The sequence below is a fragment of the Mycteria americana genome, chromosome 14, assembly GCF_035582795.1.
Source record: "Mycteria americana isolate JAX WOST 10 ecotype Jacksonville Zoo and Gardens chromosome 14, USCA_MyAme_1.0, whole genome shotgun sequence".
Lineage (NCBI taxonomy): Eukaryota > Metazoa > Chordata > Aves > Ciconiiformes > Ciconiidae > Mycteria > Mycteria americana.
Genome location: NC_134378.1, coordinates 17,890,675 through 17,914,596, shown reverse-complemented (window position 1 = coordinate 17,914,596; position 23,922 = coordinate 17,890,675). Strand labels below are relative to the sequence as shown.

The window sequence follows — 23,922 nt, the reverse complement described above, 5'->3', positions numbered from 1 at the left end:
CTCAAGGACATCTGCAGTGCTGTGTTAGTAGCGAGAGTGCCATTAAAGCCTAGCACGTACCGAAACGCTCTGCCAGACAGAGCCTAAGTCACATCTCCTTGCAGGTGCATGGAGAAGGATTTCTCCCCTCTCGCCCACGCCCCTCTTTCACTTCACCAGAAGGGTGGTGGTGTGAAGAAGCTGCTTACTGTACAGTAACAGGCATCAACCGCAGGACAACGGCCCATCGATACATTCCTGCCAGGAATGGTTTGCGGACAAAAGCGATCCATGAAGTACAACACAGTAAAATTGCATTAACGTGCAACAAACATCGTGAGGCCAAAAAGACAGGGAATCAGAAGGCAGAAAAATTCTAATTGTATGAACGCTACTTAATTCTTTTTAAGGTTACAAGAGAACCCTGACAGAACATAGGCTTTATATAGCAGCCTTTGCAGAAATTTCTACCAAACTTATCACAATTCTGCCCTGCTGCCAGAACGGTACTGCCATTAATGCCGACCAGCAGTACGGCTGATTAAGACACAAATCTCAATATTACTAATAAAACAGCAAGTGTCAGAAATAATAGCCATTATAAGCATGTATGATTTCAGCTGCAGAATGGAGAAAAAAGAACTTTTATGGTGTCTTGCCAGTATCATTCATCTCTGGGGAACCATCAAAACTGAGGATGCCTTTCTCCAAAGCAATCACGGATGGCCTGGGAGCGGAGAAAATACACAGCTACGCACGGGAATGACAGCAGGTCACGTGGAACTCGCCGCAGGCTCTCGGCGAAGGCTGTGTAGGACAGGTCTGTGCGTCTGGCTGAAAGAGTCTACGTGAAGGAGGGGAATTCCAGGGTAAGTAAAGAGGGCACAAAAGGGGAAGTTACAGAAAATCAGAGAATATTAAAGAGGAGAGATTGCACAAAAAGAAGGGAAGGCAAAGAAAGAAACAAAGGAGAGATGTTTATAAAAGCATCCAAACTTTGAACCTCTGTAATGGTCACAGACAGAAACTCCTGACCTAAACAGATTTAGAAGAAAGCCTCCATGCAGACAGCGAAGCTCAACTGCGTAGATCCACACCCGGGTAAAAAAGGGTTACAGAAGAGCAGGGGCCGTTGCTGGCCTTCACTTCATGCAAAGCTAACGCTGCATGCAAGTGCTATGCAAGTTCTCAACTCTGTTCCCAGAAGGAAAACCAGAGAAGCCCAGCACACAGCCGGTCCCTTCACGCCTTTGAGGAATAAGAGAGGAAGCGAAAATCTCCTTTTGCAGCGGGCTGGCAGTAGGCTTTCGGAAACTGTTAAAGACTGCAAGGAGAAGGAAAGACAAAGATGCATGATATCACGATCCAAGCAGAGAAGGCAGCAAAGAAACAAGATGTGGAAAGAGCAGCTCAGGAGAGGGCTCCAGCACGTGCTCTTCCCGCAAGCTGGAACAACTGTGAAGCAGAAGTCAAGTGCCACCACTCTGCATGGAATCCCTTGGGTAGGACAACAGCCAGGACTGAGCTCTGGCAAGTAATATAGTCAGTGATTCACAACCCAAAATCAGAGAGTCCTCATAGAAAAATAACAGCCTGTCAGTGCAAGCGATGGTGCTTGCAGGGCCCGCCAGCCTCTCGGAGCAGCCGCTTACAGCGACTGCCGCCAAGGAAGAGGAATGAGCAGCCTGGGCAATGGGCTCTTCTGTCGGGAAGGAGGGCCCGGGGGGCTCCTGTTTCGCTTTGGGCATGGTGGGTTTCTCTGGTTCAGGGGTCCTGGACATCCCCCAGCGCGGGAGGCTCAGACACCCAACGGGCGCTTTCCAGATCAGTAGTACCTGGTACCCTCATGGAAGAAACACAGCTACTGCTAAAAACGGGAACGCTGGCAAAAAAGGAGGCGAACGCGGTGAGCACAGGTGAAGGAGGACGCACAGAGCCAACTGATTAAAAACCAGGATCAAGTTTTGGCTTTAAAAGGGGCCCAAACAAGAAGCTCACACCTAAGTCACGTACCAAGATGCTTGGGAATTAGTATCTCCTTGCACCAGAGAAAACTGCTGTGCAAACAGAAAAGGCATTTCTAGAAGAAATGCATCTCTTTTGGACTGGCCTTCTCCGTCCCCTCGCCGTGAAGCACACCCGAGGGACGGCTCTGAGGAGCAGTTCTGGCCCTGCAGCAGGATCCCAGGTTTGCTCAGCTGCCAAAAAACCAGCCGTGGTTTGAAAGGATGCAGGTGTATAGATTAACAGCAGCAACGGGCCCCCAAAGCAACAATTTAAACAACCAACAGCACACCTCAAATGCCAAATGCTGAACATTTGGGGAGCAGTCAAGAGTTTGCAAGCCACTCACGGGCCGAAATTCCTTCATATACAAAGCTTATGTGCAAATAACAAAACAAAAAATTCCGCAGAGATGACCCAGGTTAATCCCACCACATAAATCCCTCCCTGAAAACCGTACACAAAACCCCAGGCTGTTCACAGCACCAAGGAAAGCCCAACAGTACCACCCGGTGGTACGGCTCTTCTGGTACAGCCAGAAGCAGAAAAACCATCGCATTCATTCAGCATATTGAAACAGCCGGTTCTCATCGGGGGCAGACCATTACACCACCCCCAGAATTCACGCCCGTAGGCCCAGAGCAGCCACCAGCAGCTTTGGGTTTAAAACCCAGGAGTTTGTCAGAAGCACAGGGAAAGGACTTTCTCAGGGAGAAGGGCAACAAGCCCACGCGCAGAGCAGGCTGCAAATCACCGCACCATTTCCTTTAAGTTCATCTATCCAGATGCAAAAGAAGATGTAAAAGGAAGATTTTTTTTATTTTTTTTTTTAGTAAGACAAGATAAAATTTACAGACTGATGAACTAAGACAGCCACAAAAGACGCAACATTATCCCATCCACCAGCATCAAAACCAGAGAAGTTTAAGAGTCCAGGTGCCAGCAATTGGGATTTTAGACTCTTGGAAGCAGTAATTTAACATTCCCATCTTTTGTTATTGCAGAATTGTTTGGACAGGCGAAACCGCAGTTGCAGGGACCCACAATTTCCAGGCAGACATCATTCAGCCGACGCTGCTGGAGAGAGGAGCATGGCCCAAACAGGTAAAACAGAGAGGAAATAGGGGTTGCCGAGGGTGAAGAAAACAGCGCAAACAATACGGCTGTAGGTAAAAAAAATTGTCAGACGTCTCCCAACTTTACAGCAGACCAGATACAGAAACATGTCTGGACAATTGCCAGCATGCTAAATAGCAGCTATGGGGCTTTCTGGTGTACCCCATTAGCTTTCAGGAGAGGTGGACTGCTGCCAGCCTACACGCATTATGGAAGCGGAGAAGGGGGATGGGAGAATGCAGAGCCACGAGAGGGGAAAAAGTGAGAAACAGGGATGAAAAAGAGGAATGAGATGCATATAAAGAAGAGAGACAATCAAGGAGTGTGAACAAAAAACCGAAAGAGGTGGGAAGATAAAGGAAAAGGGCAATTCAAATGGTGGGAAAGGTGAGTAACATTTGCAAGAAAAGGCAGAGAAATAGGGCTGCAAGGGGAACCGGAAAGTTGAGGGTGACTGACCAGGAGGGTCTGCGGTTTGTGCAGGTGAGCACGGAGCAGCCCCGTTGACCCAAGCCCTTCCCGTCCCGGGCTCCTTCCCGCTCCGCTCGTCTGGGAGGGCAGAGCCCAAACACACCCGTCCAGTACAGCCCCCTTCCCTCTGACCGGAGACCCAGCTTCCTCCGCTACCTTACCCCATTTCCCCGCAAACGTCTAAGCCTCCCCAGGCTCGCGCTCCCGAGGCAGGCTTCCTCGCCAGCCCTGCTCCCACCCTCACCACGAGCCTCCGCTCAGCCCGAGCCTCTCTGCCACGGCCTACCGCCCACGCCACCGCCCCGGCCTACCGCCCACGCCACCACCCCGGCCTACCGCCCACGCCACCGCCCCGGCCTCGCCTCATCCCCCCCGCGCCTCGACTGCCAGTTCTGCCAAAGGCAATACTTCTCCGCCAAGAGAAGACCGCGCGTCTGCCCTGGGCCGTAAAGCCCCGAGACGATCCGCTTCGCTCGGGTTCCTAAGCCAGGAAGGAGAACGCCTTCAGATCCCCTCCCAGCCCCGGGGATGCCTCCAAAGGGCAAAGCTTCCTACAGTTTTCCTACAGAAACTGATCCTGTCATACCCCATCGTTCTCCTGCTCGGCAGGAGCTGTCCTCATACAGCCTAAAACAACTTCCAAAAGCTTCATTTATTTACAGGTTAAAAAAAACCACAAAACATAAATCATAAAAAAAGTGAGCCCCTTCCACATTTTCTCCACAACTCATGTTTCCCAGCACCTGAAAGTTCGGTACGAGTATGTTCTACCTGGAAGGAAGAGAATGTTAAAATACCAGCAGCATTGCCTGCTACCGTTGTGCAACGGATAAATTACAGAACAGAGACCGAGACCTGTCGTACCGGAGTTTGCCTGTGTTATTTTAATGGAAGCGGAGGAAGCATCATGGCTTCTTATCAGGGGCTGAGCAGGAGGCAACAAGCTTGAGCTCAGGAATGAACTTCAGCTGGTAGCACCAGTTCCCAAGGAGCGCCTGCGAAAGAGGAAAGGTTTCACTGAATCCATTGTGGTTTAAGCCTCAATGTGTTTTACTGCAAACGCCTCGCTTTTAGGGGAGGAGGTGGGATGGGGTGCTCCGTTCAGTCTAGTCCACTGTTTCTGCTTCTTCAGAAACGAAAGAGTCCAGTGGAACATAGACGGTAAAACGTGAGTCTGAGGGGGAGCAGAAACCAGGAGGGAGTGGAGGGGACTGGCCACAGAAGGCGGAGGAAAGAGGAACACGGTAGAAAGCCAAAGGAGAACGGAGGAGATACAGCGTTTCTGTGCGTAACAGTGGATCAGGATAAACGGGGGACTAAGCAGGCATCATCTGCAGCGAAGAAAGGCCACGAGAGCGTCTTAACCGCAACAAGAGCGGTAACATTCCCCAGAGGGATTCCTCTCTACAATCCAGTAAGAAAGGTTATGTGAAGATGCATCGGCCATCTGGGGCAGCGCGAGCGCGGCGCACGGCCAAGTCTAGAGAAGGGTCACGACGACGTCGCTGCTTTTCGGAGAGCTGGCCCTAGGGGGGGCGGACGGCAGAGCTGCTCGCGGGGTGCAGTCACCATCTCCCGGGGACATGGAAGGCGCAGGAGCAGCAAAGTACAATTCCCATTCTGATACAGGAAGGCACAAGCAAGGAGAGAAGTAGGAGTGCCGCTGATCCGCTGTTGTTAATATTTATACTACGCCAGTAGCTTACGAGCAATAAAAATATCCAAGAACAATTTTATACACAAGATTCACTGCCCGTTGGAGATACACAGCCACAACAGTTTGCTGCACCGCCTTGCAAGAAAAGACTCTGAGGTCTCCTCTGTGAAGTACAGAGTTCTTGAGATGCGTCAGCTCTCCTGGCAGGAGACAAATGCATTGCTTGAAGACCTGGAAGAGAGTTACAAATGGTTGAAAAATATATCTCAAATGGCAGAAGGGATGTTTAATAGTCTCCATATCATTTAGTAGGGAGAAGTAAAAAATGAAATAAAACATTAAAAGGCCTTACTACTTGCAAAACGTGAACGAGCAATGAGCGGGAACCTGAATTCATCCACAAGTAACAAATTAGTGATTACCTGGAATTTGCCACGTTGCACACAGCAGCCGCCCTGGACATTGCAACACGGTCAGCGCGGAGCTCAGTCCCCACGAACTGAAAGCAAAAGTTCCCACCCCCAGCGCTGAGCAGAATCGTCTCTAAGCGTTAGGAGCAGAGAGCCCAGAAACAGCAAGCATCGTTTTACACCACGGGGAATGCAACCGGAGCCCACGAGCACGGGTTTTTTCCCCCCTCGGGGACCTCCTTCACGAAAGAGAGGCACAGACGTCTGATCCAAAGTCCTGTTGTAAAGAAGTCATTTGCCCATTTGGAGAACCATCCCACCAGTAATCCAAGGCCGTCTCACAGCTGTCCTGTTCGACGAGGCAAAGCATCCCGTCACATTTGTTGTCACTGATATCAAAGAATTTGGTGCCAGGTCTGCAGAGAGAGATCCCATGACACAGGACGAATGACACGCTGATGGCACCGTGGCTTCACACGCTTTTAACCGCAGGCATCCACAGCCACTTTGACAGTGATTCACAAGCATGCACGGTATTAGACGCGCTGGTAATATCCTCAGACACAAAAAAATCACAAACCAGCTGACAAAGGCAAAGTTCCTTTGATTTCCAAGGCAAAGCCGCTGTGCGCAGCCCCAGAACAGGTAGTCATTTTTGTAAATATTTACCAATAGTTTCAGCAGCAGATCCTATCTCCAGCAAGCTGACGTCGCTCAGACCCACCACGTCAGCGACCCACATCTTTTGATGCGGTCCTTGCTCAGCCTAGCCAAGCCGCAGAGAAGAACTGGTTGTTCTCAGAACTCGGGCAAAAGGGTGCCCCCATCTGCCCCCCCAAACTTCACTGCCCCTCCAGGGGACAAACGGGCCTCCTCGGGCCTCTGCTCTTGGATGAACTCCGCCCAAAAGAGCTGCACGTCAAAGGTTTTTCATCCACAGTAACCTTTAGAGAACAACAAAAAGTGCAAAAAACCTCTACAACGTTAGCTCGAAGCTCACTAATGGAAAGAAACAAGAATCAAGGGGCTAATTGCACCTCTCCAGAATTCAACTTCGATTCGTTACCTTATGCTCACTCTAGGACAGTTGACTTAGCAGGCAGTAATTTGAGCTGAGACTAGCTGCTTCTGTTTAAACAGACCCTCCTGGGAAATTAATGAAAAATATTCCTTATGTGAAAAATCGTTTGGTTTCCCTCTTACACTTCCTAAAAAGTCTTCAGGAGAGCAGTGGCAATACAAAGGAAAAGCCTCTCTCGCAGACATCTTCAACCATAAATTCACCCACGCTTCCACCACCTTGTGACGCTGCTCCTGTCCTTGCTTTCTCAGCACCCAGATTTGCTAGCTTTGAAGTCACCTGGCAGGGTTTCACTCCATGAGCTCGCTCTGGATGGAGAAGAGAGTTGCAAGGCAAAGGAAAAACATGGGAGTGGGATGAAGCAGGAGAGGGAACATTGCGCTTTGATGAAGAGGCGAGCATACAAGAAGGCCATCATATTTCACCTCTCTGAAGACCTCTATAATCCCTAAAGAATCAGAACCACTGGGTTTTTGAATCAGAGAATCAAGAATGGAAGTAGAAGGGACCCCAGAGCAGGGGGGATCCAATCCAACGCCTGCCTACGGTGGAGTCAGGATGTTTATCTTTCTGCTAAATGTTTGTCAAACTTCTGCACTCTCCTTAGAAAGCCATGTTCTACTACTGCCCTACCTTTAGTATTAGAAAGGGAAAAAAAAATTGTTTGTCTAATATGGAATTTAATTCCAAGAGCTTGTTTCAGCGGGGACATGGCCAGGCTCTTTTCTTCGCAAGAGCCTCTTACGCATACAAAGACCTAAGACTCTTCCTCCAGCCTCAGTGTAGTCTTCTCTCAAGGTTAGATTGACTTCAGTTCTCTTAATGTTCCTAAATAGGCCATTTCACCTTCGTAAATCTAAAACCCGTGAAGGAGAACGGCTGTCGTATCTTATATCCTGCTTTGCCTTTGTAACAGGCACAATCTACTAAATTCAAGGTTTTACATACAATAGCCAAACCAGACTGATAAAACCCAAAAGAGAACCCGTTTAACGGAGTCATTTATCACCAAATCCTTTACTTTATAGTAGACATTGTTCTTAAACGAGGGACTGGTTTATTAAGCCAATTTCATCAGGGAGGATGCTCATGTCTTCTATTTGATGAAAAAATGAACGCTTAAGTAGCAGACATTTTTCGTGGCAGCACAAGAGAACCGTTTCAGTGGAAGACAAACACAAGCAGCTCTGAGCGCAGGATCGCGGCTCAAAAATACCTTACAGCGGGATTACTTTCTTGGGCATTTTGGAGAGCAGGTGTGGTTTGCTTTCCAGCGTGGCATCCTTGCTTCTGAATTTGGGTAGCACGTGGTCCAGATATTCTTCCTGCAAGACAGACAGTGGTTTCATTTGCACAGTATCAAAGGGAGAGCAGAATTAATTATCCGAGGTTCTGTAGTGTTGACAGAGCAAGAATTATGGAAGATAGCTATGAAAATAAACACTTCCCTACCACCAGTAACAAATTACCTTCGATTTCTTTCTTCTTTTTTCTTTTAAATAAATCAGGAAATTACTTTTGCAACTGCGACTCCTTAGCCCTCATCTTTCATCACAGAGGACAGTGTCATTACCCAGGCTATGAAACATCGCAGTCAATGTCAGTCTTCATAACATGTCATCAACATCTTTATTGTTAGTATTATCTGTAATTTCTTTCACCGCCATGCAGAACTCATTCAAACCTGTGAAAACAAGCATTGCAAATTGAGACCTAGACTCAACCAGATAATTCATAACTGAGAAAAAAAAGACCATAAAGATGGCATGCTGCAATAGCGTTGTATCAAAGGTGTACCCAAAAAGAACCCTGCAGCACATTTCTGCACTTTCCAAATCAACAAATGCATCTATTGGAAGTCGAAATGGTGCAGTTCACAGCCATTATGCACCCAGACAGGTACGGTGTGCAGTTATTTTAAAACTGGCCATTTATCCATGCTGCTTTCCAGTTTGCACATGTCTCTGCAATGACTTTGCACACAGAACAAACGACTGCGTAACTCTGAAGTATTAAAATTGTGAATGCCACTCACTAATCAAAACTTTCCTAAATTGATCAAAAGGGAATCCCGGGTTGCAGCTGTTATCTTGCCTTACTATTAGAAATCTCTAGCCTGGATGTTATTGCCTTTAAATATTGAATGTTTGAAGGAGGAAGCGAAGGTACATTTTTCATAAAAAGCTGTCGTGGTTTAACCCCAGCCAGCAACCGAGCCCCACGCAGCCGCTCGCTCACTCCCCCCGCAGTGGGATGGGGAGAGAATCGGAAGAGCAAGAGTGAGAAAACTCGTGGGTTGAGATAAGAACAGTTTAATCATTGAAATAAAATTAATTAATTAATAATAATACTAATAATAGAAAGTACAAAGCAAGTGATGCACGATGCAGCCGCTCACCACCCGCTGACCGACGCCCAGCCCGCCCCCGAGCAGCGACCGCTGCCCCCGGCCAGCTCCCCCCAGTCTCTATACTGCGCATGACGCCTATGGTATGGAATAGCCCTTGGGGCAGGGGGGGTCAGCTCTCCTGGCTGTGCCCCCTCCCAGCTCCTTGTGAACCCGGCAGAGCCTGGGAAGCTGAAGAGTCTTGGACCAGTGTAAGCACTGCTCAGCAACAACTACAGCATCCGTGGGCTATGACATTATTCTCACACTGAATCCAACACACAGCACTGTACCAGCTACTAGGAGGAAAATGAACTCTATCCCAGCCGACAGCAGGACAAAAGCATGTGATAAATTAGGAGGTGAGGAAACTCTTTTTGTCAAACATTCGGAGAGATGCTTCCCAGCCAGTCTGTGGTTTACTGTCAGTGATCATAAATAATACCTTCCACTTGTTGGGCTCAGGAGTTCTCTCTGAAAGGCAGTCTTTGACCTCAGTCGGAAAATCTCCTAGGCTGAAAAACAGTTTGATTCAAGAATGGGCTGCATGGAGCTTTTATGGCATGCAGAATCTCGTAATTCTGGCCTGCAGAAACGGAGGAAGATTGCAGTCCAGCAAATACACGGGAACACTCTTACAAGGCTGCTATTTCTGACACACTCTCTATAGCTATAAGCAGCCGCCTCTGTTTGAAAAGCTTTACCATCCAAGGTAACCAGGCTAACATCTCCTGCTAGTGGAAACACACCTTAAAGAGAACGGCCCCATCAGACCAGAGCTAGCCGAGAGAAATTTAGGATAATGCAAGTGTTAGTTGATAATGCCCGATTTTGATAATGCTCGATGACAAATTTCAACCATCCTTAGCAGTAGAGGTTTCAATTCATAGCTGTGGTGCAGCTAACAGCAGATTATCTGGATAGAGAGGCCATCGGCCCCGCGGCCACAGCTGACCTAGCTGGCTCTCCAGCCACCCTGCTGCAGCAGCTCAGCTCTCGGTGGACTCCTGGGGCTCATTTGCCCAGAGAACAACAGGGTGAAACCAGTAAAGCCTCCAAACAGTTTGCTCAGCACTGAAAACAAAGCTTCCTCTGCAGAAGGATTATGTAAACACGGATGTTTCCTGCTTGGGGCAGTCTCAAAGGTAGGGACAACTGTGCACCCGTACTTCTGATCAAAGAGCATGGAAGGAAACGGCCAGTACAGAAGAAAACTTTTCTCCCCATCTCTAAGGGCCCCGAGAGCATCCCCCCTCCTGCAGATTTGGCTGGCAGGGCTTACACCATCTACTCATTTCAATATATTTTATGAACTTACAACTATTTATACATCCATTAAAAAACCAAAGCAATATAAAACACCCAAAGCAGTGATCAAAAGTTTCAAACCATCTTCCACGCAATGAGTGGCCTATTGCAGCTGTTTCACTGAGCCCATCCAAATTATGTTCTAACAGAGCTAGAGAGTGCAGCTTTGGGGTTGGGTTTTTTTTTCTTTCTATTCACCTGCATCATGGCCACTCATTCCCCTTGTGCTGTTTTTGAAGACTAAGAGATCATAAAACACGAGCAGCCCGTGTCTGCCCCGGAATTTCAAATGAATGGAAGTAACTTTACGAACACGCTCGCTGTGACAACGCCTGGGCTGCAGCTCACACCCGAGCTCCTTTAAGATCAGCCAGCTCAGATAACACTATCAGGGCAGCCATGGCAGTACCAAGCCCTACACGTGCCAATCACCCACGCGCTTAACCTCCCCGGCCCGCGTGACTTGAGCTAACCTTAATAACACAGCCGTAAGAAGGAAGCTCTCTCATTCCTTTATTACATATGAGGAAACTGAGAGCTCTTAAGCTCTTCATATCCATCCAAGTATTTAATAAGGATCTACTGTGATTGGGATTTCTAGGGAGGTTCAGCAAGAGCGGCCTTGCTGACAAAGAAGGAAACCAGCTGCCACCAGGAGTTCTGTGTGTCCCATCTTTCAGCACGGTGTCAGAGTAGAATCATAGAATCATTAAGGTTGGAAAAGACCTCTAAGATCATCCAGTCCAGCCACCAACCCAACACCTCCATGCCTACTAAACCATGCCCCGAAGTGCCACGTCTACAAGTTTTTTGAACTCCTCCGGGGACGGTGACTCCACCACCGCTCTGGGCAGCCTGGTCCAATGCTTGACCACCCTTTCGGTAAAGAAATTTTTCCTAATATCCAGAGTAAGGCGGCTGTCACTTCTTGTGGTGCCGCTCACCCTTGTAGCAACACGTTTCATCTGTTCCCACCTCCCCATGCATCCACTGGTCGCAGGGGGACGGCTCCCGGGGGCAACTGCTCCACCTCCCTCCCTTTACCGGGGGCTGCTGCGGAGCTCCACTATCAGCGTGACAGCCAGCGTCACAAACCTCTCCGTCCGGTTTCCTCCTCGTTCTCCCAGAAAGGCCTTCCCCGAGAGAAAAGCCACGATTAAGTATTCAGGTTTTGGAAATGGACCCACCTCCGCCGACCCCTCATTTCAACCTCATCTGCTCATCACTTCATAAGTAATCAATCTGCAGATCTCTGAATACGTCGAGGTTTACATCCAAGCTGTCCCATGAGATTTAACGTCTCCTGAACGCCCGTTCATCCTTACGCATCCCCTGGAGGCAACATCAGAGTCAGAGCACTATGAGAAGATTGGCAGACAACCGTTTTACAAAGTTATTTTCAGGAGGAAAACGTCTGCAAAACATCTCTCGGGCTTAAAAACAAAAACGACACCAGTCCATGTTTCCTACAGCTCTGACAGGCCAGCCAAAGATATTTATTTATATTTTATATATAATATAAATATTATATGTAAATATGCAATTATTATATGTTTGTTGTCATATTATTTACATATTTTATATTGTTTTAATAAATATTTATACATAAAATTATATATCAATATGTTAAAATATATATATATATTATTTAAAGGCCACAGTTCAAAAAGCCAGCCAGCTGTGTTGAGAGAGAGAGAGAAGAGTAATTTTTACAGAAAGTGGCCTTTGCCTCTTTGGAGGTGGGATTGCCTTCTGGAAACTTTCTTTTTGGTCTCAGAAAATTTCAAGTTAAGTTTAACTTTGTTCCTTCTCTACTAAAGAGAAAAGAACACCAAACATTGTCTTGGAAGGTACAGATTGTCTCTCTTAATGACAGAGTGAGTATGCATATCCCCCAAAACGCCGTTTTCTCCCAGGCAGCCCGATCCTCCCGTTTCACAGGTATCACTCGGCAAAGAAAACCCCTTTGCTTTCCGTTTCTTTGGACGGACTTTGCCTGTACCAAAGCCAGCTCCTTTTCTGCAGCACTGCTACCTAAGCGCACACTGCCTGTCCAGTGTTTGTGCACCCATTGCTCCTCTTCAGCCACAGAATATTGCACTTTTCCTTCCTTTCCTGTGTTCTCCTGCATCAGATTCCTTTCCAGTTTTACCTGTACCATTTCATGGCACGAGCTGGGTCCCATGTATTTATCTTGCTCCTTTGTACCCACAACCTTCTCTAATTTCGACTTCGTATATACCCTTCATGTTCTCTAGGCCCGTTTGTTTAACACCCTTCCTTCCTCCGATTCCAGGCCCATTAACTATCCGAACGCCACTCCCGTGAGGAACTGACAGTCGCAGACACAAAATCTCATCCCGGCAGATCTTACTCGCCAACAGTTTATTCAGCTCTCCTTTCAGCAAAACCACGGTCTGCATTTTTGCTCCCTGCGTTCTAAGCATCATCAGCTACAGAACTGCATACTCCCATCCAAACTGCTTGCAATTTCATATTCCAATTAACCGGAAGCGGATCTGCAATGACTTCATCTGTCCTTGCTTTCTCTGCATTACAAGTAAATTCTTCAGCTGTCCTGCTCACAAAGTGCAGGTGCCCTGATGCGCATTCCCGTTTCTCCGCCAGTAACCGGGGTTGCTTGCAGCGCCTGCAATCACAGCCCATATGTTAGGCCCATACTGTTACCCCCTCTATTGCTTGCACTAGTATAGAAATTGAGAGGCGTGGTCTGCGTAGCACCAGGCTAGCTTGAAATCCACGGTACAGTCCTCGTCAGGTTTACGCACTGACTTGCAAAAAATCTTTCTCTCGTGAGAAGCAGATCCAGCTTTATCCTTGGAAGGACGTTCTGAGAGAGAAAAACTCCCGCTCCTGAAGGACACGCGTGTTCCTGTGAATGGACATTCGACTAGACAGACTACAAGATGACCGCGTGCTCAAGCAGCCACGTTAAATAGTGATGTGATACAACAGCAAGGAAGTTTTTGGCCTTTATTTGAAGGCTTTTAACAGTTACAGTAAGAATTGTCATTGCAAACCAGGAATTTTTAAAAAATTGAACAATAAAAGTTAAAAAAACATCCACAAGTCCACCTGCAAGTAAGACATGATGGCACAGAAAGGAGATGTGAGCTTTTGCTTCTTCCATTCTGTTCATTTTTCAAATATCTGATACAACTAAGATACTAGGAAAGGTTGGATGCTATCGGAATTGTTCCGGCAGGTGAGCATTTAATATTTAACAGCATATACTGTACCAGTGTAACAGAGTAGCTATGTTAAGTCTATGGGTTTGAGTTGGGCTTATTGTTGTTACTTTCTTCCCAAAAAGGACATTAAAAAACAGATTATGCCAAGATATCTATAATGTAGTCGTAAGCCGACTACATGAATTTGTCCCCGCTCATCTTGGTAGCAAAGAAGTGACGTACGCAATTGGAAATCTTAGCAGCACTTGACTGGCAAGACTGCAGTTTCAATTTAGTTTTATAATGCACGTCCACACATTCACCAGTCTCACAAGGCGCACTAGCAGTATTTCTGACTCACCGTTCTCTTAGCATAAAAGGATATTTGCTTGCTTTGCTAACAGGTCAAAGTCAACCTCATGCAACCCACCTGACGACCTGGGTGCTTCACAGGTCCACACGTGCCATCCTGTTAAAGAGACTTGAAGCAACCAGGTCCCAGTGTGCATCCCACCGGGCTGCAGAGCAGACACCCAAGTAGTCCTCTTCAAATTCAGCCACATACTATTGCCATCTTTTGCTTTGAGTTGCTGGAATAACGGAATATTTAGAGTTGAAAAAATATGCTTCCGACCTCAAAGCAAGTAATGGTAAAGAAGATTTTATGTGCCTCAAAACCCCCGTTCTAGGTCTGCGCTTCTGTAGTCCAACACCAGTTTTGCAATACCAGTAGGCAATGCTGGCAATGCCTACTCTTTCGAAGGCACCCACAGAGCACTTCGGGGGCAGGAGGGTGTTCTCCAGCATGACAGAAGCCCTGCAGGGAACACTTGAATTTCAAGGTTAGGTACATCACATAAGCACTTCTCTGAAGATGCTGGGCTGTGCACGCATCTGACAGGAACATTTAAGCTCTTCTATGAAACACACTTCAAATGAAACCAATCAACTCCGTTTACAGTCAATCTGCTCATAGAGACTGGTGGCAGATGCAGTTAACATCTTACTTGTTTATAACTAATAACCAGGGTTTCAGCAGTTTTCAAACACTTTAAACACACTGAGAGGCACGTGACAGCATTCCTGTTATACAGCCCCATTCTCTCACCATTAGAAGGAGGAAGCCAACAATACATTCACATTTCATCCACTTGTGGGAAGGGGGAGGAAAAAACCAAACCAAAACCCCCAAAACTCAAGCAATGGCTTCCCCCAGCACACTCCAAGGAAAGTTTCAACATTACTGCTACTCAAGTTAGCAATGACTATAACCAGGACTAGAGAATGAAAGCTGATATTCCAGGTCCTGCAAGCTTCATCGCGAACACTATCACGAGCTTCAGCTTTGCCTAATCGTATCTGAAAGCATGAGAGACTCCAGTAGACGTGACACTCTTGAAATACAGAACTTTATTTAGAAACTGCTTAAAATAGAAAAACCCTGTCAAGAAAAATCCAAGTCAAATATGGTTTCTCAGTAAAATGGAGTTTTAGGGCAACGAAAGTCTAAAAGGCCACAAGAGAAATAGCACCACTGCAATTTTAAACAATGGCTAGATACTTGCATTTTTGGCATTCACTGAATTTGGGTTTTTCTCTGAATTTCACAAAGATTCATGCACTACACAACAATTACCATAAGATGCTCTCCTACACACATTTTAGGACAAGCTACCACCAGAAACAAATGAATACAAGCACAACAGGACTGATCAATCTCAGTAGTGAAGGGGGATCAGAAGTCTTGCAGGATCTTGCCAAACACAACAGTAATGAGGGGCATGATAGCAAAAAAGGACAGTTAAGGAAAGTACTTTAAATATTAATATTTAAGTTAGTCTCAGTACTGTATTTTCTGCAATAACATTAGCTCTGTTAGCCAGCATCTTTTAGTTTTTACCCCAGAAGACTACTGAACCGGCAAGTATTATTATTAGATATGCCCTGGTCTGAAAGGAGGGGGGAAAAAAAAAAAAAGAAAAAAAAAAGAAAAAAGAGACAGAAAAATCATCATCCTCATGTGCTCAATTCACTTTCATTCTAAGACAGTTGCACAGTGCAAGTCCTGTTACAACTCTTGGATTTGATCAGCATTCCTTGGGATGGGAAAGAGAAAAGAACAAGTGAGAGACCAAAAAGTATAGCAACAAAAATAAAAAGAAACAGGACAAAAAGAAACAAGAGCCAGGAAGGAAAATTACTTCTGAAGAACATTGTAGGCAGTAAGGCTGGATGCCCTTTGCTTTTTTGTTGTTTTGTTTTTCTTACAGAAAACACAGTACATTTTGGCAAAGTCGTTAGCCACAATGCCATAGAAGAAGGCTTCAGCACTCTTCAAGGTAATTTATGTGTCTCAGCTGTTCATACTCCCTCTAATCTTGTGACAGGCAACGTTAAGGCCTATTTCATCAAGAACTAATCACTCAGTAAGCAGCTTTACATAGGAATGGAGTTTTGTTTTAATAGCCCCTTTTGAGCACTTGCTGACAAAGTGAGATTGCCATGCAAGGCCTCTCAGACAGCAGTGAATGGAGTTAAACAAGCGTCTACCCCAGTATGAAGCACATAAAATCTCCTGTCACATTACTTCAATTTGGCATACGGAAGCATATTTTAAATACTCTTAAGGCATTTTATTATAATTTCTGTGCTGCAATTTCACATTAACTCAATCTTTCTGTGAGTCAGAGTCTTTAATTTCTCTACTACACACCACCTTAGATACAAAAAGAGTCCTCCCACAAACCAGTGTTTTACCAGCAAACCATTCTGCAACAAGTTCCGAATATTCAGCCTCTTGCTCCCTAAATATACCACCTAGATAGGAATACTGCTCTGCTACAAAGTGAGAAAGAGCTCCTAACTCAAACCCACTGTAAAAAGTGAAACTTCTGCAAAGTGCACTTTAAGAAGAGGTACTTTTTTGCTTATGAAAAGAAACCAGTGAGTCCTCTAAGAATAAAGTGGAGTATTTTACAGTTAAGCACATGATCTGGGGCAAAGAATTCTGATGTTGCTGCTCTGCTGGTACAGTATGTGGTCTGTTAATACTCTTCTTGTTCCTCCTGCGGTGCTCCTTCGTCAGGTATCACAAAGCCTTCCTGAAGGGGAATAAGACAAGTGCTTTAATGAAAATCTAATGTCAAACCAGTTCCTGGTTACTCTGTATGCGGTTTGGTTTTTTTTTTTCCCTTTTACTTAGGATAGATACCCTTAAGTCACCATTTACAGTGTCAAGATATATTACCAGAAGAGTTATTTTCCTCATCTTTGATCTATTTGTTACATACTCTTCATGAAAGGCTAACCTTGTTTGCTGCCTGACTATAATTATGTTATCTGTTCCTTTATTACAGGAAAAAGCTAGGCCATAAACCTAAAGGAAAAGAAAAAAAACAAGTAGAAATAGAGGGAGCCCTGGAAAGCAAACCAGCTTCCAATTACAAGGGGAGGGAGGAACTATGCAATACAATTTATACCAGATTACTTACATCTGTGGCATAAAGAATTTCCACAATCCTCTGCAACACTGGATCATTCTCCCCTTCGTTCTCCTGGCAGATCAATTCAATGTTCCTCAATTTGCCAAAGTAGAAGTCTCTCTCCTTCTCCAGATCTTCAACAGTAAGTTTCAATACGTTGATCTGCCAAGGGGCATCAAAGTAATTTATCCACCAAAGAATTCAGTCGTATCTATTCAAAAGGCAGGGTCCCCAAAGTTCTCAGAAGGGTGTTAATATGCAAAGCACTTCAGAAGTAACCAAGATGGCGGGGGGAAGGGGGACTGCGAGAGGAGGAAACGGACTATTTCTCAAATTGTAAAATTATTGCCCCAGCAAACACCCAGGCCGACACATGCAATACCACTTGGAAATTCTAAGGGCTTATTGCATGAAATAGGTAAAGCACTAACTGCCTGCAGTTTTCTTTGCCAACACATTCTTTCAAGACAACTCTCACGCTGATGGCAGTTTTAGTTGTATTGCACTCAGTATTTCGGTGAAGTAGCAGCTGCTCATAGCTCAGTTGGAATGCTGCGATAGCTGCAACACAGCTGTGGAAATACTTAAAAACAATGCTATGTGTGATATGGCACATACTAGGTTTAAATGTCTGGGTACGCATGTACTGCAGAAGGGGTTTCGCTCCTATCAGGAGAGCAAGACCATTATAATGAAGGCTTCCGATTAAGTGATTTTAAATGAGCTTACTAGATTCAGATCATTTTCTTCCATCTGCCTGACCCAGTCATTTCATGCTATTAAAAAAAAAATCTGCCCATAGTTTTATAAAGCACAGGTCAGTACACAGGGCCATTTTGGTCAACACACCTGCTCGATCAATCCTGCCGATTCATCGTCTCCTGCAGCCTTTTTGACCATCCCAGTACCAGCTTTTGGAGTTGCTGCAGTCCTCTGTGTAACAATGGGCCTCTGTGGGGCTGCAAGATTAATTCAGTTCAGTTAGTTCCTCTCAGAACATCTTTATTCCTCTATAAAGGTACTATCCCCCTTCCAAACATGCTTAGGCATGTAAGAGTTTGAAGAGGTGTTCCTTCCTTCCTTCTTGACTCCATGTGACATGTCCATGTTTTTTGGCATGTGTTGGCACCAATCCTTGCCATTTTCTCTTTCAGAGAAGACTGTTCTTTCTGTAGCTTCCAGATAACTGGGTACTACAGGATGACTCAGTGTTTGAAGCCTAGCATCTCTGAAACAAGATGCAGAATACTATAATTTCATACACTGATTTTAAATAGCAACCCAGTCTGATTTTCCCCAGAGTTTTTAATGATCTCGATAATCTTTCAACTGTTTTCTCTACCTGCACTGCTAGAACTGAGAGATTTCTTGGGTTTGTTCACAACTGGAGCAACAAGGTTTGGTGCTACTGTCTCTTGGCCTTGTCGAGCAGCAACAGGATCATACTCCTTCCCATCATAGTTTGCATCAAAAAATTTTTTGAACCACTGAACAAATTCAAAGTTGTCCTGAAATTTTCCTTTCACTAGTTTGTCCACAGGAATTATCTGGAAAGGGGGGGAAAGAAAAAAAAAGTCAAACTCATATTAAGGGTAAAGAACCTCTCTCCCTTTTTATATAAAGTTTTAAAATTAGTGCACTCAGAAAATATGCAAATGTAATTCTTTGTCCAGTCTAGAGAAAATCCTCCTTGAACATAATTGTATGTCAAATAGCAGGATTTTTGCTAATAATTGGAATTAAAAACAAATCATGCTTTCACTGTGAGGCTCCAAATAATTTCAACTAATTCTACACCAAGTTTCAAATTTACAGAAAGAAGTTTTGCCTTGAAGCTGGCTCATCCAGTGCTCCGTTTCCTGAATCTGAACTGCTGACCAATTTCACAGACTGCTAACACACAGAACCGCTACAAGATCTAAACATCACCTTTTTAGTAGATTACAATTACAGTTTTCTCTGGAATGAGGAGTATAACTGAAGATTATTAAAAGGATGCAGCAAATTGTGAAGTCTTGTCTGTAGGCCACGAGCTGCGAGTCCATGACCTGGCAGGCCATTACGTGATCGTTCGGCATTTGAAAGCATGGCTGGCTGTCCAGTTCTGGACATACTGCACAAGCTACTTCCCCCGAGCAGAAGACCGATTACGCGTGTGTTGAAGCTGCTAGCCAACACAGAATGAGACGCCTTCTTAAAGACAGGAAAAAGCATTAACACAGAAATGTTCTGCATCATATCAAACATGCTGTCCGTAATATTACCTAGATAAATCACCCTTCCATAAACATAACTATCATTTGATCTGAAAAAGTTTTTTCACTAGCTTAAAATTACATATGCTTGTAAAAAGGAATCCGAAATCCTTAGGGCTACCACACCAGTAGGTTATGGGAACACAGCTGGTACAAAGATGGTTCAAACAGGAAGCTCAAGTAAACCTTACCTCATAGAAATTTCATTATTAGTCTGTGCTACATGAGTCGCACAGAATTAAAATGGAAAAATTCATCTCATTATTAAGAACTGGAAACCTAACCTTAGCTGGAGTAAAGCAGATGTTGTCCTAAATCAAGCGAGGACCCCAATGCAAACCAAAACCAGAAGTTTTGAGATTTACAAACCAAAAGCAAACTCTGTTCCCAGATTTATTCAGCTCTAAATTTGAAAGTACATTCCATCTGCTTTGATATTAAAGAACACAGAGAATCAGTTACAACCCAGCTTACTTTGTCAACACCCATTCGTTTAAAACCTGCTTGTAGAACCTTGAAGTTCTGAATGTACTCATGTTCCAATTTTGCTTGAAACTTCACTTTCTTGAGCGCTACAGAACCTGGGAAGAGCATGTCCATAAACTGACAGTATGCAGCACCTGCCAAAAGAAAAAGAATACAAATCCTAGGATGAATCAAGTCAGCTCACTAGCCTACGTAAGTTACTTTTCAGTCAGATCAGCAAACTGACCTGACTCATTCCTCAGCTACACAATCGCTTAAAGGCAACAAAAGCAAGAAAACAGAAACCTTCAGTCTCCTGCTTTGGTGCAGCACGGCTGTACGTAAGCTTAAGCGAGCTGCAGAACCAACCTTTTGGTCTCATGACTTGAACTCTTATGAAGAGCAGCAATACTGCCTCCATAATTCCAAGAGAAAAAAAATCTAATGAGTAATTTGACTTTCCTTTCTTCATGGATATGAGTACAGATCTGTTACATGTGTCCAACAGGCACGTAATCTCCTCTTATCAATGCTAATAGAACTAAACTAGAAAAATAATTATCCTAAAAGTTTTATTTAATCTTTATTAAAATAGCGATGCATTTCATTACTACAAACAGAACCTATACACAATTCAAGGTGCCCTCAAAGGTAAGAGGCCAAATTAAACTGGATTATATTTAAATCAAGCTTTAACCAAAGAACTGAAATAAGACAGTGTTTCTATTAATTTTAAATCCTTCATGTCCTTCAGTTCAGCTCTTACCGTAATAAGAGCAAAAGAGGGATTCAGTTCAGCCACAAAGATTAGACAACCACCTCCAAAAAAATTAGCTTTTGTAGAACATACACACCCATTAAAAAAAAAAAAATATTTTTAAACTATATCCTCACTCTGCAGTGATGATCTGCAACCGTGCGCCACTGAAAATACAAGCGCAACATTCTGAGCATTATTCCCCCCACTGATATCAATGGAGAGTAATGGGAACCTTAACCTAAAACACCAAACAGCTACATGACATGCTTTTGTGAGATATCTAAAGGCCAAGAAGTATGTATGTATTCATCATGGTGTTGCCCTAAACTAGTCTGTTCATCTCAACCACAGGTAACAGAAAGTCCTACATTGTTCACTTTCTGTCAAGACATTTTGCAGGTCTTTGGGGCTCCCACCTTCACTTGCTGCTACAAGACTGTGGCTCATCCACTGGTGCAAATAAAAAATTTTTTAAAAAAAGTCTTGCTATTTGATCTCCACTGTCTTTCAGTTCACTTGCTGAAGAACTCCAATGCCCAGCTCGAAAAATAGATGACTTGCCAGAAATCAGAGTTTTGCTAACTGCTGGCAGTCTGAGCAATAACCATGATAAAAAAAAAAAAAGAGAGATCGCAGCGTAAGCCAAAGGTCGTCTTTCGTGCATTTACGCAACCTCAAATTGCTGCTGCTACTACTGCCCTTGCCAAAGGTAGCAAAGCAAGCTTGGAAACTCCTGCTTTCACATGACTATGACAGACAATGAAAGCCACTTCCATACCTGCAGAGGCATGAAGTATTTCTGCAGACACAGGAAAGGGACATTACCCAGCGCATGCCACATCAACAGCTCTCAGTCTTTTCCTGGTGAGCTGAAATTCTGCAGAGCCAGTATTAATTATCCTCACTTCTCGGAGACAGAGCTCTCACAGCATTCAAGACTCACACCAATTCTAAGCAAAACTTCTCAGCCGTATAAGTCAATGCTGCACACAACACGTTTTTTAACCTGCCTATCTGAAAGCGGACAATGCTTACTATTTCCCTTACTTCTGTGGTTGTAGATCTTCTGTTCCTTCATCCTTACCATTTTTCTCCATCATCTCACTAGACAAAAGCCACTACAAATACCTGTCAGATGTCTATTCTAAGTTCCCTACTTCTCTAATAAAGATTAGAGTCAATGTTTCTTCCACGGACTCAGCCACAGGCTGTACTGACAGTCCCAAACGTAGATTTTAAATTTATTCCTCCCCTTATTCCACCTCCAATTTCCAAATCTCTCATTCTGTGAGCAACACCCTATCTCAAATTCACTGTACGAGCTGCACTTCCACTTTTCACCAAGTCCCTTTCACCTGCCTGTTGCAGTTATCCAAATCACCAGGTTTTTTTTACCTAGGCTGCATTTTTAGCCTTGGGTTTTTTTCAGCTCTTACTCCATAGACTATTATTTTTTATTTGTTTCTACAAGCCTCCTCCCACACACACACACACTCCTCCCTATGATGACACTTGACTCCATTTCGGTACCACAATCACTTCCCCTTTTCTGCCTACAACTCTGTCTGAGATTCAGCTGTGCCAAAGTCGGCTCAAGCCGCAGTAAGGCTGGGCTGACAACGACTGACATGCTCCCTCACCATAAGGAGCTGTAAAGTCCTGAAGGTGAACAAGAGTCACCAGAACGCCTTCCTCACGCTGCTCCTTCTGCCCAACCGGAATCTGCAGGCGACTCCCAAGTCTCCTAATAGTCCTCTTCCATAAGAATCACATTTGTTTACGCTAGTTATTACACTTGTAAGACTTACTCTATCCATCAAGACTAAATGCTTTACTCCTCATTGGAAAACACCCTCTCCTAAGAGTCTTTTTTTCACATTAACCCCCATTCCTTCTCATTGCACCTATGCTGCAGTGAGTCAGAAGAATACGCCTTTTCATTAGGCTTACTTTATTAACAACCATTTCAATAAAACTCTAACCATAACCCAATTATAACACTGACCATGAATCTGTTCATACCAGGAATTCAGGCAACAAGCATGGCTATAGAGGGCCAGCACAGACGGTTCACAAGGTGCAGCTGTACCTGCACAGAACCAGGGTGCACATCGGATTCGGGATTCCCCGCAGGCTGAGCCCCCTTACCTGAGCACAGCTGTTCGATCTTTGTTAGCGTCAGTTGCAGCGACTCATTGATCCACGCCAGCATGTCATGTCGACTCAAGTTATCGCTGGTCACTGAAGTAGAATACACATTAACTGCCATTTTCTGAAAGACAGAACCAAAGGCGTAAATACCACAAACGTTAACGCCACACATTTTCATCGCTTCTGTCACGACAGGCTCGCTAGGCTGTGGCGGAGGCGCTTCCTCTTGAGCCTTCACGACACAACAGCCAAGCGCAACACGATGCGCAGGGAACGCGCCGAAGCTGCCTGCTGCTAACAGCTGGATGACCTTATTTCATCACGGCTGCGAAGGGCACGGTTTGGTGCTTTCCGAAGCAAAACTGACCCCAAGGCGCTCACACGGAAACTCCGATGAAAGGAATCACGGCTGCGGCAGGTCTCTCATCCCTCTCATCCACCCCAGCCGAGCGCGGCAGGAATACTTCCTGGTCGACCACGGTATCTCTCCAGGGAGAAATACCAAGCGGCCGGTCCCCGCCCAGCCCCGCCGGCACAAAGCGGAGCCGCCGCGCTCGCTGCCCGGCCGCAGAGCCCCGGTGCAGCTGCCGCCGGGCAGGGCCGGCCGCGCCGCACGCCCCCGCCGCGGGCGGGGCACGGCCCACGGCCCACGGCCCACTCCCTCCCTCGCCGCCGCCGCGCCTTCCCCCCTCACCACGGCGGCCGCTCCGCCGCCGCCTCCCGCCGGGGCCCCGCGGCACCTCGCGCCCGCGGAGGGGCGCGCCCGGGGCAGGCGCGGCCCGGCCCTGCAGGCCTCACGCCGGTCTCCTCACAGCCCGGCGGGCCCCAGCCCGCCCCGCCCGGGCGCTCCCCGAGCCCGGGCCCGCCTCCCCGCCCGCCCGCCCGCCGCCCGCGGCCCCGCCGCCGCCTCAGCGCCGCGGCCCGGCCCGTTACCTGCCCCGCTCTCGCCCCGTCTCCTCCGCGTTCAAACCGGCCCCGCCCGCCTGCCCGGGACCACGTCACTCGCACGCTGCACGCTACGCGCTCGCGTCACGCGCACGTCACGGCGGTTGCAGCGAGCGCCGCGCTCGTCGGCTCGGGACCGAGCACGGCGCGCAGGGAGAGGGGCATGCGGTTGCTAGGGGGCGGGGAGACCCGCCGCGTTGCTACGGCGCGGCTCCGCCCACCCCGCCCGCGGGCTCGCCTGCCATTGGCGGTGCCGCTAGC

At 46.1% G+C, this 23,922-nt stretch overlaps 1 protein-coding gene across 4 annotated transcripts; it reads right to left on the bottom strand.

Moving 5' to 3' along the window:
- Nucleotides 1-14,993: 14,993 nt before the first annotated feature.
- MAPRE1 (microtubule associated protein RP/EB family member 1) lies at nt 14,994-23,809 on the bottom strand. Of its 4 annotated transcripts, none has more exons than XM_075516799.1 (7): nt 23,650-23,809; nt 22,714-22,837; nt 19,815-19,960; nt 18,428-18,632; nt 17,935-18,044; nt 17,095-17,247; nt 14,994-16,704 (listed from the first exon to the last, which is right to left on the bottom strand). In XM_075516799.1, exons 2-7 carry the CDS (start codon nt 22,832-22,834, stop codon nt 16,648-16,650), a joined length of 792 nt encoding a protein of 263 aa, XP_075372914.1. In that variant the 5' UTR covers nt 22,835-22,837; nt 23,650-23,809; the 3' UTR covers nt 14,994-16,647. The 4 variants fall into 4 exon arrangements, with proteins under 4 accessions (XP_075372914.1, XP_075372916.1, XP_075372917.1 ...); XM_075516801.1 differs by having other exon boundaries at nt 23,654-23,760; XM_075516802.1 differs by lacking the exon at nt 23,650-23,809 and adding an exon at nt 23,457-23,477.
- Nucleotides 23,810-23,922: the final 113 nt, after the last annotated feature.